This window comes from Meriones unguiculatus, chromosome 8, assembly GCF_030254825.1.
Source record: "Meriones unguiculatus strain TT.TT164.6M chromosome 8, Bangor_MerUng_6.1, whole genome shotgun sequence".
Taxonomy (NCBI): Eukaryota; Metazoa; Chordata; class Mammalia; order Rodentia; family Muridae; genus Meriones; species Meriones unguiculatus.
Window position 1 is genome coordinate 42353277 of NC_083356.1, and position 17778 is coordinate 42371054.

At 45.6% G+C, this 17778-nt stretch overlaps 1 protein-coding gene and 1 long non-coding RNA gene across 2 annotated transcripts in view; one reads left to right on the top strand and one right to left on the bottom strand.

The window, feature by feature from the left end:
• Positions 1-1673: 1673 nt before the first annotated feature.
• LOC132655824 (uncharacterized) lies at positions 1674-17215 on the bottom strand. Its single transcript, XR_009593702.1, has 5 exons — positions 16974-17215; positions 12184-12378; positions 8984-9107; positions 3938-4006; positions 1674-2321 (listed from the first exon to the last, which is right to left on the bottom strand). It is a non-coding gene; the product is annotated as an uncharacterized LOC132655824 (long non-coding RNA).
• Positions 17216-17327: 112 nt separating this feature from the next.
• Fbxo32 (F-box protein 32) overlaps positions 17328-17778 on the top strand; it is a 37982-nt gene continuing 37531 nt past the window's right edge. Inside the window, exon 1 of the mRNA XM_021645246.2 lies at positions 17328-17714. Within this exon, the coding sequence (XP_021500921.1) occupies positions 17599-17714 (116 nt within the window). The 5' untranslated portion in view covers positions 17328-17598. The remainder of the gene's footprint in view (positions 17715-17778) is intronic.

The following is a 17778-nucleotide window of genomic DNA, read 5'->3' on the forward strand; positions in this document are numbered from 1 at the left end:
TGTTGAGCATTACAAGCACGATAAATAGCATTTCATGCCTTGTGTTCCATCCTTGGTCTCGTATAAAAAAATTCCAAGCAGATATTTTAATGGTCCTTGCTTTCATCTAGGTAAAGCTGAGCCACAAGCTGATAAGATCGGTTCAGACTCACTGCTTGCATCTCTCTCGGAACAGTCTGCACAGATTTGTTCTTTTCTTCTTTGTTTTGGGTGAATTTTTTTGTTTGTTTGTTTTGGTTTGTTTTAATGGCCAATGGGAAGAAAGGGAGGTTGCAAGGCTAGCCTGATACAAATACATAGCTTTTATGGGACTGGAAGAGAATGTTAAAAATATTCAGCTACTCATCTCAAAGATCAAAAAAACCCAAGAACTGGCTGGGGATGGGGGGCACACAGATGTTTCTGTCCATAGAGCAGCTAGTTCCTGGGACCTATTTGAAACCAGTGAAAGTTCACAGACAGGGCTGGATCTGGGAACTCCAATAATGTCAGGACACACTCTCACTTTTCAGTCTGGGTGACCAGCTGTCCTGGTCTGAGAACTGAGGGATTCCTAGGCTGTGAGACTCAAGCTGCAAAGTCAGTAGGATCCCGGAGAAAGTGTGCTGAGTTGACAAGCCTCATCTACATCTCCAACTGTGCTGTTCTCTAGGCTAGTTTCAGCACTCCTGGGCAGCCCTACTTACCAAAGCTGCAGGCTTGTGGCCCACCCTCCCTGCAATCCATGCACATGGGCATTCCTAGTCTTACCAGCGGGGTGCCCAATTGGCTCTGATTGGCTGGACTTGGGCCACATCCCATGAATATTTCCCCCATACCAAGACAATCAGTGGTTGTACTCAACAACTTCACTACAGTAGCCCTTCTGGGATGTGCTTCATAGGCTCATGTTTTGAGGACTTAGTTCCCAGGTTGCAGCACTGTTTTAAGATGCTACGAAGCCTCGAGGAGGTGGGGTTTGACTAACAGAATTGCGTCAGTAGTTGCAAGCCCTGGATGCTTACAACCTGGCCCCTGGTTTCCAGCCTTCTTACTCTGCTTCCTGGCCTGTGGAAATGTGAACAGTCTCTGCCTCCCTCTCCCACTTCCACTAACTGAGCTGCTCCTCCCTGCCTTGTGATGGACTGAAATCCCTCTAAAACTGTGAGCCAAACTTTTCTCCCTCGGGCTGTTTCTGCTGGGTACATCGATCATGATAACATGATAGTTATACCAAAACCCACACACTGAGCATTGTTTCCATTTCATCACTGTCATTTGGTCCATGTGTGACTCTGGGATAATACTGTAATTACTTTAAGATATGTGTAGCCATATATCAAAATGACACTACCTGCCCAGTAAGAAATTGTTCTAGAATACAGACAATCAGACCCAAATGACACAGCTTGACAAACGAACTGTGGAAAGTGCCCAGAAGGGGTGGTTTAACCTGAGGGGTCAGAGTAGCTAGAAACAACAAGTCCCTGCTTCATCGTTCCATGTAGCCCCGCTTGACTGACTGTGTGTGTTATCCTGCAGGGAAACTTCACAGGACGCATGGGAACCGTAAGGAGCAGCTGCCTTCAATGTGGCAGCATAGGAAAGGCGGGCGACATGAACCAGAGCCAAGGAGTCAAACTGCCTCTTCATTCCTGTGTAGCTGTGACAAATACCTACATTCGCCTTTTCAGACCCAATGCTAACCTTCTCGGCCTCCAGTGTGCCCCCTGGAGGCTGAGTAACGGCATCCATGAGTGGGCTTTGTTGGACCTCCAGCTCCTGGGTAGGTTTTACAATGGAGGCACTAGCAGGAAGTTAAAAGGAGGAGATGGTGGTGAGGTCTCTTGACTCCTTCTTCTAAGTCACTGGGACATGGCTGCATCCTTCTAGCACGGACCACAGATCCTATCTAGAGACCCTCCCCATGAGGCTCCCTCTCAAAGGATTCCTGAACTGCGGACTCCACTTATCCTTTAGCCCAAACCCAAATGTTTCACAACCTCCCTTCTGTCTCCTTTACCCTGCCATTATTTTATCAGCATGCTGCTGCTGCTACTCTGTACTCAACTGTCCATATGAAGATGCCATCTGTTTCAGGCATCCTGATTAACATCCCAGTAGGAAAACATCAGACTAAAACCAACCAAACAAAACTCTACTGCAAGAGCCTGGAAGGGAAGGGGCCAACTACTCAAGGCAGAGGTGTGCCCTTTACCCATGGAGTGAGCTCACTTCATTCCTCAGTGGCTCTGCTTCACCCACAATGGCCAATGTGTATTGTACATGCTCAATAAACACGACTTCACGAACCATCGTCTCTCACTGGCCTTTCTTCGTTTCTATATAATTAAATGAGAAAAGTGAAACAGGAGTTGAGTTCCTGATATACACCAACCCCAGAAACTAACAGATTCCTTCCCTTAGGGCTCCCAGGACAACTCCACCTTTAGCACAGTTTAAGTTTAAGATAAAGAGTCCCACCCACAAGGATGGGTATAATAGTGGTTGCAAGATACCTCCAATGCTCTGAAGCCCAGCCCTGTAGAACAGGCCTTGACCTCCAAGGGCATCCTGCCCCTGTCCTCAGCAAAGACATTAAATGCCAGTAGAAAGTCTTTGCAATGTTCCCTAACTTGTCTTCTTGCTCGGTGACCACGTGTGCACATCAGTGCAGCCTCTGCCTCAGCCAATCTGAATTCAATGCCTTTTCCAAGACACCAGAGGATAGGGCTCTTCTTTCCACTGAGACCCTCCACGATTTCTGTGATGGCTATTCTTGATTATTAACTTGACTACATCTGGAATTAACTAAAACCCAAATGGCTGGGCACACCTGTGAGGGATCTCTTAATTAAGCCATTTGAAGTGGGAAGATCTACTTTTAATTTGGATCTTTGAGGTGGGAAGATTCACCTACAATCCAGATCTTTTGAGGTGAGAAGACACACCTTTAATCTGGCTAATGGATGAAAGTTAATGTTACTTTTACACACGAGAACCCCCAAAAGCAGAGAGCTGGTTGAGCTTGCACATAGTCACACTGCAAATTAGTGACAACTCAAATTTGCTCCCTGTACCCTGGGTATGCTCAGTAAGGGCCATATCTCACACATCTGCCACTCTATGACAGAGGCTTTGTGTGGCCTCAGTAAAAACTTAGAGAGGTTGGCTTCTCCAGATCCCCAAGGATCATAATTCAATGCCACTCAACTGAGAACAGTGAAGAAAGCAAGCAGCACTCTCCCACACTGGCAGGAACAGATCTGCTCACTTATGTCTCATTGAGACAGGGTTTCTCTTTATAGCTCTGGCTGTTCTGGAACTCATTCTGTAGACCAGGCTGGCCTCAAAAGAGATCCACCTGCCTTTGCCTCCCAAGTGCTGAAATTAAAGGTGTGTACCACCAGTATCCAGCTTTTAAAGATTTTTTTTTTTATATATAACTGATCTTAAAGTACATTTGCCGATATTTCTGAGCTGAATTAGACCTTTGGAACAGCTTCTTTATTTTACATTAGACTTAGCATGAATTCCTTTTGGAGATCTGTATGTAAATCAGATGTTTGTAGAGTACATTGATTTAAATCTCATAAGGACTCTTGCTCTTTCAATGTATACTACCACACATCCTGCGGGGAATAGGGGCTGCTCTATTTAGTGAACTCCAGCTGTCAAATTTGCCATAACTCTACAATAATAAAAAAAGCAATAGTGTCCTTGATTTTCCAAGCTAGCTCTATACAGCACAATCTTCCCTCACCAGCTGGGCAAGGCAGCAGTTCCCAGTCAGCTCTCCGATACAATGTGCAGTTTCTGAAGCAACACTATGAGGTGGTTAGCATACGACAGGATTTATATTGGATGGCACACCCCAACTACAGGCTAATGTCATTATGTTAAGCTGGTTTAAGTGGAATAAACGGAGCTATGACATTAGGAAGACTAGGTCGTTTACCTGTAGTTTGAATTAATGAAAATTTTCAACTTGCGGTGATTCCACCAGAACATATCCTCATAGAAGCATCTGCAAAGTAAACCAGACAAGGTAAGACTCCTCAGAAGCTGGCCACGGACCAAGATCAACAACTACAGTTTCTTTCATCCCCATTCACTTCACCTCCTCCAAATCCTCAGCACATCAGAAGATTGGTGTTTGGACCTGGTAGAATAAGCCCTGTTTTAAGCCCAATGATCTGTTTATTTACTGAGTTGTCATGGTCTTCCCTAGAGCATTGAAACCATGGATAGGAGTGATAAGGAGTGGGTCCTCTGTATCTGGGATAGGTTTTCCCATCATTACTGAGTAGCAGTAACCTAATTCTCGAAGGTGATGATGAAGGTCAGTCACCACAGTCAATAAAGTAACTAACCTCTTGGTGCAATAGGATGAGGTACTTAAAATGACCAGGGGATGGTTTCAGCTTCAGGCTTAATAGAATGATGCCTGTGTTTCCTTATAGAAAGTAGGACCTAAAATTTGTAATGACAGGAGTTCAAGATGCTCAAAGTAGGATGCTGGGTAGAATGGTCTGACAGTGAGGTGTTATTACACCGATCTCTAAGTCCAAGATCTGTGTATAAAGAAAACACTATATTTAATGATATTCTCTGGGACAGCAACTCAGATGCTCTTACAAGGTTCATGATCTAGAAAGTTCTTTAGATTATGAGTTTCATGGAAAACTCAGTTTTCTTGGTTCTTTTAGAGGTGATACTGTGGGGAAAACTAAGACAATCAAAGTTCCTCTACACTGCTCAATAGCAGCTAGATCAGCAGTCCCAATTATCATTTATATAGAAGAAATTTATCTCTAGGGTTCTAACTCTCTGCTTTTTTTCTGTCTTTTTCAAGACAATCCTTGCTGTCTTTTATTTATTCATGCATGGATGCATGCATTCATTTACTTAATTATCCACTTACTTACTGAGCATCAGGTACCCATCCACAACTGATACGTCTACAATACAAGCCTTAGGCCCAAGGCTCAGGGAACACCATGGAAGAGGGAGTGGAAAGACTGTAGGAACCAGAGAAGTGGGATGTCTGCTTTAAGATTATAGCTAAAAGTAAAGTTGGCTGTAGCCACGAAATCTCAAAAATATGGCTGCCTAAACAAGATATAAACAATGGCAATAACAGTTGGCATGCCAATGTGGATGGGAAAATCTCACCAGGTCCCACCCCTAGACAAAGAGCTACAATGAATGATTGCTGTGAGATGAGAATTAGTCGTCCCCAGGAATAAGCCCCCTCACATGCATATAGACAATAATCTGATTCTAAATGGACTCTACAGGCTTTTTTTATATTACTTATATATTATATATTTATAATATAATTTACATTATATCTATAAGGATTATAAGTGTAAATTATATAATATAAATGTAATATATTATATTTATAGTATAATATAAACCATATCGTAATATAACTATACTATAATAATTCACATTAATAATTAAAGAAAATTAATAATTAAAGAAACTAATCAATATTATTAACAAAATTAATGTTTAATTGATATTAAACATTTAATTGATATTAAACATCAATAATTAAAAAGAAGAAGGGCATGAATTTGAGCAAGAGGGGGGACACAGCAATTGGAAGGAGGGAGTGATAATGTGAATACAGTATACATATATATGAATTTTAAGGTGTTTTCTTTTTTCTTTTTTTTTTCTTTTCTTTTCTTTTTTTTTTTTTTTTTGAGGCAGGATCTTTCTACATGGCCCTAGCTGTCTTGGAACTCATTAGGTAGACCAGATTTGCCTCAAACTCACTGAGATCCACCTGCCTCTGTCTCCTGAGTGCTGGAATTAAAACTGTACACCACCACGCCCAGCTACATATACAATTTGAAAGAAAGGAAGGAGGGGAGGGAAGAAAAAGAGAAGAGAGGGGGAAAGAAGGATGGAGGGATGGAGGAAAGGAAGGAAGGGAGCGGAAGTGGACGACCCTTCTGAATGAGAGCCCATGTAGAACCCCTGCCCCCCTGAGCAGGTCTGGGCAGTTCTGTTCGGAGGAAATTCTCCAACAACACATGCAAGCTTCCCCAACTACAAGAAAACAGAGTTTGTTCTGTTATTGGCCCTAAAGCCTTTAAGGGAGTCTCACTCCGAACAGTAAAACTGTAGTCCTCTGCACTACACCCAACATACATTTTTTCCCTTTCACCTAAACAAACCAGAATCTAGAAGTCTCTTTATATTAGTTACTTTTCAAAATACATGACTGTTCCAGCTAATTTCTGTTGCTGTGATAAAAATATCAGCTTGAGAAGGAAAGGGTTTATTTGCTTTCTCTGTCTTAATCACAGCCCATCATGAAGGGAAGTCAGGCAGAACCAGGAGTAGGGGTGAAGAAGAGACCACAGAGTTGCTGCTTGCTGCCTAGGTCCCCACAGCTCACTCAGCTCGCTTTCTTATACAATCCATGACCACCTGCTTGGGGAAGGCAGTACCTATAGCGGGCTGCCCCTCCCCCATCAATCAAACATGCCATAGGGCAGTCTGATGGAGGCAATTCCTCAGCTGAGGTTCCCTTTTCTCAGATGACTCTAGTTTGTGACATGTTGACAAAGCCAACCAGCACATTTGCAAAAGCATCATTTTGAGGGTATATTGTATCGTGGTGGAGACAGTGGGGTGGTGGGACTAGTTCTGGATGTGGCAACAGGAACCTGAGACAGTTGGTCACAGCCAGGAAGCAAAAAAGAGATGAATGTTGGTGATCAGCTCACCTCCTCCTTTCTATTCAATCCAGGACCTCCACCCATGGACTGGTGTCACCCACATTTGGAATGAGTCTTCACTAGTTCATTTAGTCTCAGGAAACACCTCATAGGTACACCAGATATTCATCCCTTAGGTGATTCTAGACCTCACATGATGCTATCACACCCTCCTTGATGGTTCCCATTTCCTCATCCTTTCCATCCCATCAATCCCTGCATCTCTCCGTGCTTGTCTCCCAACTAGCCTCAATGGCCACTCATGCTGCTCTTGCCTTCCTCCAAACTTATCTCTTGCCTCCTACCATACACTGCTTCCATTCATCCTCCATTCCCCCAAGAGTGATCTTCCAATTGCCTAACCCTTGGTGACTCCTACTGACTGCTGTTCTAGGGCCTCAGTGCTTCACATAAACCCTCCCTTTCTGCCATGGCCCACAGAGCCCTCTGGACCATCCCACTCACTGTATCTCCATTGCCAACTATGCTTATTCCCTGCCTCACATTCTCTCCTTGACCAGGCCCATGTTGTGCTGTCCTCAATGTGTTGTGGAAGGATATTAGACTCTAGAGGGCTTCTCTACCCCATCTAGTTCCCAAATAATCGAGACAGAGACAGAATTATAAAAGCTTTAAAGCACAGTAACTGGACAGATATCAACCCTCTAAGCTATTTTGCTATTTCCCTATTTCCCAGCTACACACCCAGTTACTTGCCATAATTGTTCCCACCTGGCTGCTTCTGTTCCATCAGGCCAACCCTCATGGCCACGTGGTCATGATCCATACTGCACCATGGCGATTTCCTTCTTTCCAGTTTCCTCTCCTCCTTCTCCCCCACCTCACTGTTGCCATCACACCCCAAGCCTGGGAACCTAAGCTCTGTCTACTTCTCTTCTACCCAGTTACAGGCTATCAGCAACTTTATTTAATCCGTCAGAGAAAACTGATGAGCAAAGTTTACACAACATCATTTGGTGTGCATGAGAATGTGCTCATCTCCAACAAGATCTCTGGGGCCAGGAACTTAGCGTTTGAAGACATAGCACCAGACCAGTCCTCAACATCAATGCCTCTACCTAAAATGGCCACCCCATTCCCAGTCTCACCTCCAGCTGCTTGGCAGTTCCAACCCTGCCCTGCAGACCTAACTCAGGAACAAATACTGCAAGCTCCCTCTCACTGTTCCAGGCTGGGATAGTTCATTTGTCCCTGTAATAGTTACTTTCATGTCACTGTGACAGAAACAACTCAAAGGAGGCAAGATGTGTTTGGGATCATGGTGGAGATATTCATGGCGGTGAAAGCATGTGGCAGGATCTCCTCCTATGCCAGTAGACCAAGAAGCAGAGAGTACAGGTCAGAAATCAGGGGTATAATCCTCAAAGGCCCACTCCTAATGTCCTACCTCCAGCAGCCATTTTCTATCTCCTAAAGGCACCCACAGTCTTCAAACAACACAAGGTGAGGACCCAGTGCACAGAACATGAGTCTATGGGGGGCATGAAAGAGTCAAATCACGACAAGTCCTCCTGGGTGTCTGATAACCCCTGTTCCTACCACTCTCACTGCTCATGTCATACCACCTTAGACACACATAGTTACATAGTGCTCTTCCCTTCTAGCCTCAAAACTCCTGTGTGCTTGTGTTTCCCGAGAAGCTTGAGAACATCGCCAGGAACACAGCACGGCACGATGGTGGATGCATGGGGCTCTATGGTAGATTTTACCTATAAACTAGTTGCAACAAGTATTCAAGATAATCAGTCTTTCTGCTTGGCTGACAGGCCTGAGAAGGACCAGGAAGAGGATATAAACTATGTCCCATCAAATCAATAAATGTATGGTCGGAAGACAAAAAGCAAAGGGCTTTTATAGAATGCCGCTTTTAGCAAAGCAGATGTTTAAGAGACTAAATTATTTCTTAAATTTCTATGGGCAACAGAGGCTGGTTAAAAATAATATATCCCTTAAGGGGCCTAATTTCTCAGGCTGTGGTCAGGAAGATGAATGTTCTGTATGCCTTTGTAAATTATTTTCTTCTTTCTTAAGCAAATGTACTGTCTTTTAGAAGAAGCTTGGGACTTGTTTTGTTCTTATGTTTACTGAATCAGCTGAGGGAGACAGTGAAATGGTTTGCAGTTTGCAATTGCTGAGCTCAACTTGAAGATGCAAATCTAAAATACTCCAAGATCGCATAGGTGCAGGCTTCTGGTGTACAACGAGAAGCACAACGCAACCACAGACGTAAAAATTACATATACAACAGGCAGCAGAGATGCACGGCACATCCGGGGAAACTGGAAATGATGATTTGTTTCTTGGTGAAAATTACAGTTGTTAACAATCAACCTTCTGACGGTGTTGTCAAAGAGCCATGCAATCATCCTGTAACAGATATATAGATACAAACATGAACTCAGAACCACAAATGACTTCTCTGAGATTCCGCATATTTGACTCACACAAGGAAACATGCTTAACCTGACTCACTAAAGGATCACTAAGGTCAACCTGTAGCAACTGGTGGTGATGACAAGAATTTGTCAAAAATAACAAGCAGGGCTGGGTATGTAACTCCACTGCTAGAGTGCTTACCTGGCATTCATGAGCCCTGGGTTCAATTTCTGACACCCAACTCCCAGAGCTGCTGTGAAATCACAGTGTGCCATGGTGAGTCTGCGTTCTGCAGACCTTAGCACTTCTTGGGAGCAAAAGCTTGTCTCTAGGTGCTGTTCTGATTTTTTTTTTTTAAAGAAAACTGTAAGTCGAAATCACACCTATGGCTCAGTATCATCTTCTGTAAGGTGGGGTTAAAGACAGCTAAGTAGCAAAACTGTGTAAACACTGTTGCTATAAAATAAGCCACCAGTCCCTGGGTATACAGTGACATCACACACTGTATCTGTAGCAGTGAGATCTCAGAACTACAGCTTCCTGTCCAACAATTCCAAACGCTGCTTGGAGGATTATCAAGTCTCAATTTAATCATTACCACGAACTAATTTTGTATTAAAAGCCATGCATCCACAGCAAACTTAATATCCAAAACAAAATCTACTTAAATACATAGTTTGAAGTGGGAAGTGTTGGTGCGCACATGTCACCCAACACTTGAGAAGTAGAGGCTAGAGGATCAGGAATTTTCAAAGCCACTTGGCCACACAGAGATTTTTTTTTTCCAAGGCTACTCTGGACTATGTGAAATCCTGTCTCAAAAACAAACAAAAATAAAGAGGTTTTAAAGGCTTATCTGATTTTTGGGTGAGTGTATGTGTGTGGGTATGTACACATGAGGGCAAGGGTACACAGAGGTATCAGATCCCCCTACAGCTGGAGTGACAGCACTCAGGATGGGGGATGGTGACCAAACCTGTGTCTTATTGCTGTGATGAGACACGGCGAATTTTATAGAGAAAAACATTACATTGGGGCTGGCTTATAGGTTCAGAAGTTTAGCCCATTTTCATTATGGAGGGAAGCATGATGGAAAGCAGGAAGACGTGGTGTTCCTACATCTGGATCAACGGCATTAGGGTGGAGAGAGGAAGACAGAGGGAGGAAGGGAGAGGAGGGAAAGAGAGACACACACACTGGCTTGAGTTTCTGAAACCTCAAAGCCCCCTCCTTGTGACACACTTCCTCCAACAAGCCCAGACTTCCTAATCATTCTAATCCTTTTAAATAATGCCACTCCAAATGAGCCAATGGGGTCATTTTCTTTTCTTTCTTTCTTTCTTTCTTTCTTTCTTTTCTTTTCTTTTTTTTTTTCCAAAACAAGATTTCTCTGTGTAGCCTTGGCTGTCCTGGACTAGTTTTGTAGACCAGACTGGCCTCAAACTCACAGTGATCAGCCTGGCTCTGCCTCCCTAAGTGCTGGGGTTAAAAACATGGGCTACTCCCCCACCCCCGTTTTATGGGAGCCATTTTCATTCAAGCCACCACAAGCAGTATGCACTCTTAACCACTGAGCCATTTCTCCAGCCCCATAAAACCTAGTTTTAAAGGAAGGAGAACAATAAATTGCTGATAGAAGTTTGTCCTTCCATCACTGTGTTTCAGTTTTATCTGCTTCTTTAGATTATATAAAAGTCAGCCTTGCCTTTGGTGGTGCAGCTGTCTTTTAGTCATTCTTACTCCTGTGAGTAATCCTTCAGCCGTATTCCTGTGAGTAACTCCAATAAAATTAATTGGTTTGAAAAAAAAAAAAAGAGTTAAGCTTGTCTCTAAATCTTTCTGGTTACCTGTGGAAGAAGAAAAATAGGGCCAGAAAAATAGCTCAGTCTGATACCTTGAGTTTGATTCCCCAGGATCTAAATTGTAAAGGAGAGAACAAACTCTCACAAGCTTTCCTCTTGACCTCCACACTTGGGCCCTGACATGCTAAAATAAGGAAATAAATGAATGAATAAGTGTAACTAGAAAAAAAAATGTTTCAATAGTAAAAAGAATTTTCAACAACAACAACAAAAAGTACAATTGTCCCGTGAAAGAAAAGAGTTATAACAAAGACACTCTTGACTCTTTCTCATAAACAGGGCCAGGCCCACACTTGAGGAATGCCAAGTGATCCTCATTAAAGTAATGAGGATATTTTCAGTGACATATGTCTGACTGACTTGAGTTTAGCTGGCGGGGCTTACAGCCGCCAAAGCCTCCAAAATAACTCATGGCAGGCCAGCCCTGCCGAAAACACACTCCGAAGAAGTATTTCACGCTGCTTTAAGGATGCCCCACCCTAGACCGATGGGCTGTAAGGCCATATGCAAATTGTTGTGACATTAAGCATACATTCCTGTGACACCGCCAGCAGGTCCAGCTTAACGCCCTGAGCTCACGAAGCTCATCTCTGTAAAAGTCACTTACTTGAACAGAGCCGGTGGTTTCTTGTCTCTGCCCCACCCAACCAGCAAGTTATTTTTAACTTACAACATTGTCTGATAAGTATTTTTCATATAAAAAAAAAAAAAAAGAAAAGTGCCCTTTCAGAAACAGAGACTACGAAAACAAAATACCATTGAGATTCAGTGAGAAGTCACTCCACTGAAGCTTTGACAAAAACAGCAGTCTGGGCCTGTTAATCCGACATCATAGATGTGCAAGGAATGACTGGGTTGGCAAAGTATTAGCATTGTCCTCCGAAAAGCCAGCACAGGCCATCAGCAGGATAGCACATTCTCATGGGTTTTCCTAAGAAGCCACCTTTCACCCTTTCTCTCTTTGCATCAATCCATAGACACCTCTGTCAGAAATGGTAGCTATGGGGTCAAGGATAGGGTGCTATTACTGTGTCCCTGATGAAAGGACTACAGGTGGAAGCCATTGGGAGGAGCAGGTCAGGCCAACGTCTGTGGACTTGAACACTGGCTGCTGGCCATGAATCTGCACCATGGCAGTTACTGTGGTAAGGGACACCAACTCCTGGGAGGATTGTGGGTGGTGAGAGTCTCCAGCATGCACCCACCTCTGTATCTTCAGCCTAACACTGTAGCATCCATAGCTCGGTGACTCTCAACTGTGCTGGAAGATGGCTGCCAGCCACAGTCTCTGCACAGTGAAGCCAGCATCAAATATGAAGGCAGCCGAGCTGCAATCGGACACAAGCCAAAAAGCTCTCCATCTTCACAGGCCCAGCACTGCAGGCCTTCCCAGGCGAAACCTGTCTTTGATGAAGTAGCCAGTTAGACTTCTGATAGTATAGGAAATCTAAACCAATCAATTAGACTTACAGAGTAGTCTGAGGCCAAGTATGATAGTCACATTTTTTTAAAAGCATAAGCTTGAGGCTAGAGAGACAGTACTGAAGTTAAAAGCACAACCTGCTCTTCCAGAAGACCTGAGTTATGTTCCCAGGACCCACATCACAACTGCCTGTAACTCTAGCTCCAAGGGATCTGATACCCTCTTCTGCCTTCTTCCAGAACACGCACATACATGGCATACAATCACATGGACATGCATGCACGCACGCATACATGCACAGGAGAAAGCTGAAGGACTTAAGACAAACACTGAGGCTTCTGGGGACTTGTTCTTAGCCAGAAAGGAATGATGGGAGAACGGACAGAGTCAGGGAGGAAGAGAGGGAGGAAGAGAAGGAAGGAAGGAAGGGAGGAAGGAAGGGAGAGAGGGAGGAAGGAAAAGAAGAGAAAAGCTGTGATTGTTTTACTTTTGTTTGATTTTTAGAGATTTGGAAAACAAACAAACAAAAAAAAACACTTGCATCAGTTTGAGCCACTTGCTAACAGCCAGCTATTGAGATGATAATGTTGTGAAACAAACAAAGCTCAGCAGCATTCTATAAGAACCGTTCCTTTCTTGCTAACATATGTACAATAACAGGGGTACCTGTTTCATGTGTTACAGCTCAGGGCATATAGTGCCACTCAGGCAGTTCAGAAAGCAGTGACTAGCCAGGGTATGAAAGGGTAGAAACAGGAAAGCTCAAGCCCATCAGCAAGTAACATCTGCCATCATCACACACACTAGTATTCCACTGGTCCAAGCAAGTCACGTGACCAATGACTCAAAAGGTATGAATTGCTCACCCAGATGTTGCCATGTCCTGAGTGCCTTTGGTTCTGGAAACCTGACTGGGATGATAAGAGAATGAAGAAAGTCTACACAGGCACCGGCACAGAAAATCTGGGATTGGGTAGGCCGGACCATGCACTCTGATGGAGATGTACCAACAACAGAAGCAGCCCAGAAACTCGGCCCTCATTTTATACACTTGAATCAAGGAGGCAGGTAGATTGTATACACAGTAGAGGTAGGTTTAACTAGTCTCAGCGGAAGGTCTCCATAGGGAAGCATTCTCAGGCTACAGTCACCATAGCTGTGGTAGACAGTTTTTATACACACTGGTCAATCATACTTGGGCACAGTGTTATATAACAAAACTTTTTCCTGGAGAGATACTACACACATTTCTATTCACCCTAGACATGGAGCCCATGACAGACCAAAGCGTAGATACCACCAATGTCCAGTTTGGTAAACTGTCATGCCCAAGTCTCGTGTACCCCAAAGACCATCAAGGAGCCAATTCCAATGCAAACACAGTAGGGTCTTTATTACAAGCATGAGCTCAGGCCCACACTCTCACCGATGCAGCAGTTCTCCAGACCCCGAGCTTAGGGAGAGAAGAGTTTTTATTTAGAGTTACTGCAAGGTTTGGGAAATTCCAGCTTAGCAGTTCTATGATTGATTGATATTCAGCAAATATTGGGTGTCCGGAGGAAATTGTCTGCCTGGAGGGCCAAACCGTAACTGTTTGTCCAGAGGGCCAAATGGTAATTGTTTTACTCATCCTATTGTGAAGACCACCTGGGTAAACAGCAAGTACTCACTGATTAGCCATTGCTAGGGGTGATGGTTAAATATTACCAGAGGTAAGTGGTTTGAAGCATCCTTTTTGGGGATTTTTCTCCTTTTTGAAACTGGAATTCATACTCAGGTCATTTACCCTTAAGATGGAGTTTCTTTTTCGGAAATGGGGTTACACAAGCCTCACAAAGCCCATGACTGTTACCAGGGTTACTTACAGGAATATGGGTGAAGGGTTACTTACAGGAGCAGAAATGACTCAGAGACAGCTGCATCACCAAGGTCCATCCCAGCAAGGGTGACAGCCCACAAAGATGAGAACCTAGAGCATACCGCACAGCCTGCATGCAGCTCAACAGGTTGGAGAGTGTCCAGGCAGCTGGTCTGATCTTTTCTACAGCTTGGCTTTTCTAAGGAAGACTCTCAGCAGCCTTTGTTGCTTACTCTGGCAGGGAAGGGCCTAATGAGTCTGGTCAGTTTCAGGGACTTCCTAAAGCTATTTTGAATTGCTTGCCTCCCTGCTTAGAAAGCTTCCCTGCAGGATGCAATGTTTCAGTATGAAGGAAACTGTTACAGAACACAAACACTGAGGAAGACTTTGCCAATTCCTTGAGCTGAACCTGGAAAAGGCCTTGCCACTCCTATGGGTCTAAAGCACTGGTGCCCTTGACATACGGGTAAGCAGGTCAACAATACATACTCACGCAGGATTTCATCTTCTCTTAAAATATTTACCCAAGACTTCCTCCACACCCATGCAAACTGCCAGGTCAAGAGTGTGGATACATATCACAACTACAAAGAGAAAAGAAATGGTGCTAATAACCCCAATTACTACATTTTCTAAACAATCTGAAAGGCAGGCAGCCCCTGCACCATTGTCTTGAGTACCAGGAGTTTCTTACTGTTCACCCAACAAAGTACAAGCTGCTTTAGCAGAATTAGATTTGAATCCTCTGCCTTCTGAACCTCTGTGGTTTCTCCCTGGAAGTGCCCCCCCCCAACATCTTTAATAATCAGATCCCTCAACTGTGTTTCCTTGCAGATATCAGCTCTCCCCCGGACAAAGTCCAGACTCAGTATTGCCTGGTTTGGTGTTTAACATTTGTTTGGGATACCCTGCAGGGCTTTTACAAGCCATTTTTACTATTGCTGCACTAATAAATTATTTATGGTGGGGAACACCAAAATCAGAAAATCCTGGCTACTTGAAGAGTTTATTAAAAACATCTCCTTCCCCCTTGCAACACAGAGCCTACAAGGCACACTCAGTTCCTCTGCTTACCTAGCCTCTGTGCACAGAGACACTGCCCGTGGCTACAGAGCCAGGGTTGTAGAAGAAAGAGCTGGAAGCAAATTCTCCAGCACCGGGTTTTACTTCTCTGCTACTGCCCAGTGCCAGGTAGGCACCAGCTGAATGTGAATTCCCAGGTCTAACTAGTGATGGTGGGAGGCCAGAGGCCACCCCAACGCAATGGTCACTTATTCACACAAGAATTAGCTATGGAGAGGCTGCTAAGATGATTTGGTAGGGAGATGTTTTAAGATCCAAAACCTGCAAGCCTAAAGACAAGGACTGGGTAATTTCTTAGAATGCTGGGCATTGTAGTCCTTGGAAATTAACAAAGCCACATGGGAAAATACAGTGACCCTACGGGTTTGTCCTTGCAGAGATAACCCATGTCTGGGCTAATCAGCTGGGAATACCAATGAGTATTCCTGACCAAAATCCATCCTCATCAGTATTTTATTAAAGCTTGCTTCAGATTTGGCTCAAAATGGTGGCACTGGTTTTTCTCTTGGGAATCTCAGGATTAACAATGTCTCAGTGAATTCGATGCTTGATGAGCAGTCATGAGAACATGAGCTAAGACCTCTAGCATCCATGTAAAAACAAACAACACAGCACGCCTATGTCTTTATCCTAACAATCCAGAGACTCTTTAGCCTGCCAGTCTAGCCAACAGATGAGCTCCAGGTCAGTAGGTCTGTCTGAAAGGTAAGTTAAATATAGCCAAAAGTGAAAGAGAAAAGACACCTGACATCGACCTCTGCCTTCCACATACACACAAATTCACACACACTCAGAGGAGGGAGACAGAGGAGGATGACAGTGGGGGTCCAGTTCTGGGCGTGGTGGCAAGGCCCTGTCCTGAGAGTGAGTTTATATTCTGCAGAAAGGGGAAGACTGCTCTGAGCTGAGAAGAAAATAGTCATAAGACCCTGGGTAGTCACAGACTTAACCCTCTCTGAGGACCACGAGCCTTGAAAACCATGGTAACACCCAGATGGGCCACCACCATCCGTTAGGAGAGTTAAGTTCAAGATAGGCGCTCTTCCCTTTCTGAAGGGACATGAAACCCAGGAGGACTTTATAGCTAGAAGCCAGAGAACACCAGGAACCTAACTTGAGAAAGGGAAGGAGAGGAGGGCTCCTATGATTTGATTCCACAGGATAAAAGTCCAGCCCTGGGTCACTAGCACAGGTACAACGAGCATAGCAAGAGACTCCTTCCTAACCCCGCTGCACTGGTGGCCTTGCTCTGGGCCATGCCCCTTGACTCCAGCGCTGCTTGCTCGCGGGCCCCCGAAGTGGGACCCAGGACTGTCCCAGCTCTTCACTTCCACACCTTGGGGTCCGGACGTCGCAGGGCCTCCCCCTCTTTCCCCTTCCTTTGCCACCGGGAGAGTCTAGCTTGACAGCACAGGCTCAATGACTGCTGAAGGCGGAAGGGGCCGTCTCTCCCCACCGCTGCCGCACTGGGTCCCTCCTCCACTTAGCACACCCTGGCGCCTGGAGTCGGTACTGCCAGTGAGGGAGGTCCAGAGACTGCGCCCCTACACCGTCCCAGACACTCTCGCTTCCCCAAGGCTGATCTGCTTGCAGAGATCGGTCCCGACGTTCCCAAACTCCCAGGGACTGACCGTTCCCAACCCTCTGAGCCGGCTTCCAAGCTGCACCTAGCTCGTCTAGGAGCCGAGGGGAGGACGCAGGGCCGAGTACAAGGCCGGGATCTTGGTGGCGCCCGGGAGGGAAGGGGGTGGAGGTTGGAGAGAGAGGGTGCAGAGGTGCCCGGGTACCGAGGGTCAGCAGGACACGCGGCTTCAAGTTTCCACGGGCTCAAGGTTGTGCAACTGCGAGCCGAGCAAGAGCCGCGGGCGCCTCGGAAAACAAGGCGAGCCCATAAACAAAGCCACGTGGCCTCCGGGCCCGGGGGGCCGGGCTAAGAGCAGGCGGCTCTTCCGGCAACAAAGAGACGGGGCAGCGGCCCGGGATAAATACTGCGCCCCGACAGCCGCGCAGCATTCCCTGAGTCCGACGCGACAAGCGACCCTCCCCAGAGCCTGCGCCCTCTGTGAGTGCAGCCCCGCCCCACACACACACACACTCGCGCCCACCCAGGACCCGCAGCCCTCCACACAGAGTTCCCCCACACTTGTCCCGGTCGCCGCCTGCGTTCCCCTAGCATCTTCCCAGCTCGGCGCATCTCCCGGGTCAGCCAGGCCCATCAGTCCGTCCAGTCCGTCGGTCACCTCCGCGCTCGGTACCATGCCGTTCCTTGGGCAGGACTGGCGGTCCCCGGGCCAGAGCTGGGTGAAGACAGCTGACGGCTGGAAGCGCTTCCTGGATGAGAAAAGCGGCAGCTTCGTGAGCGACCTCAGCAGGTGAGGACCATTCGCCAACTTCCAGGCCCTACCAAACCGATCTCAGCTGGTGGAGGGTGGGGTT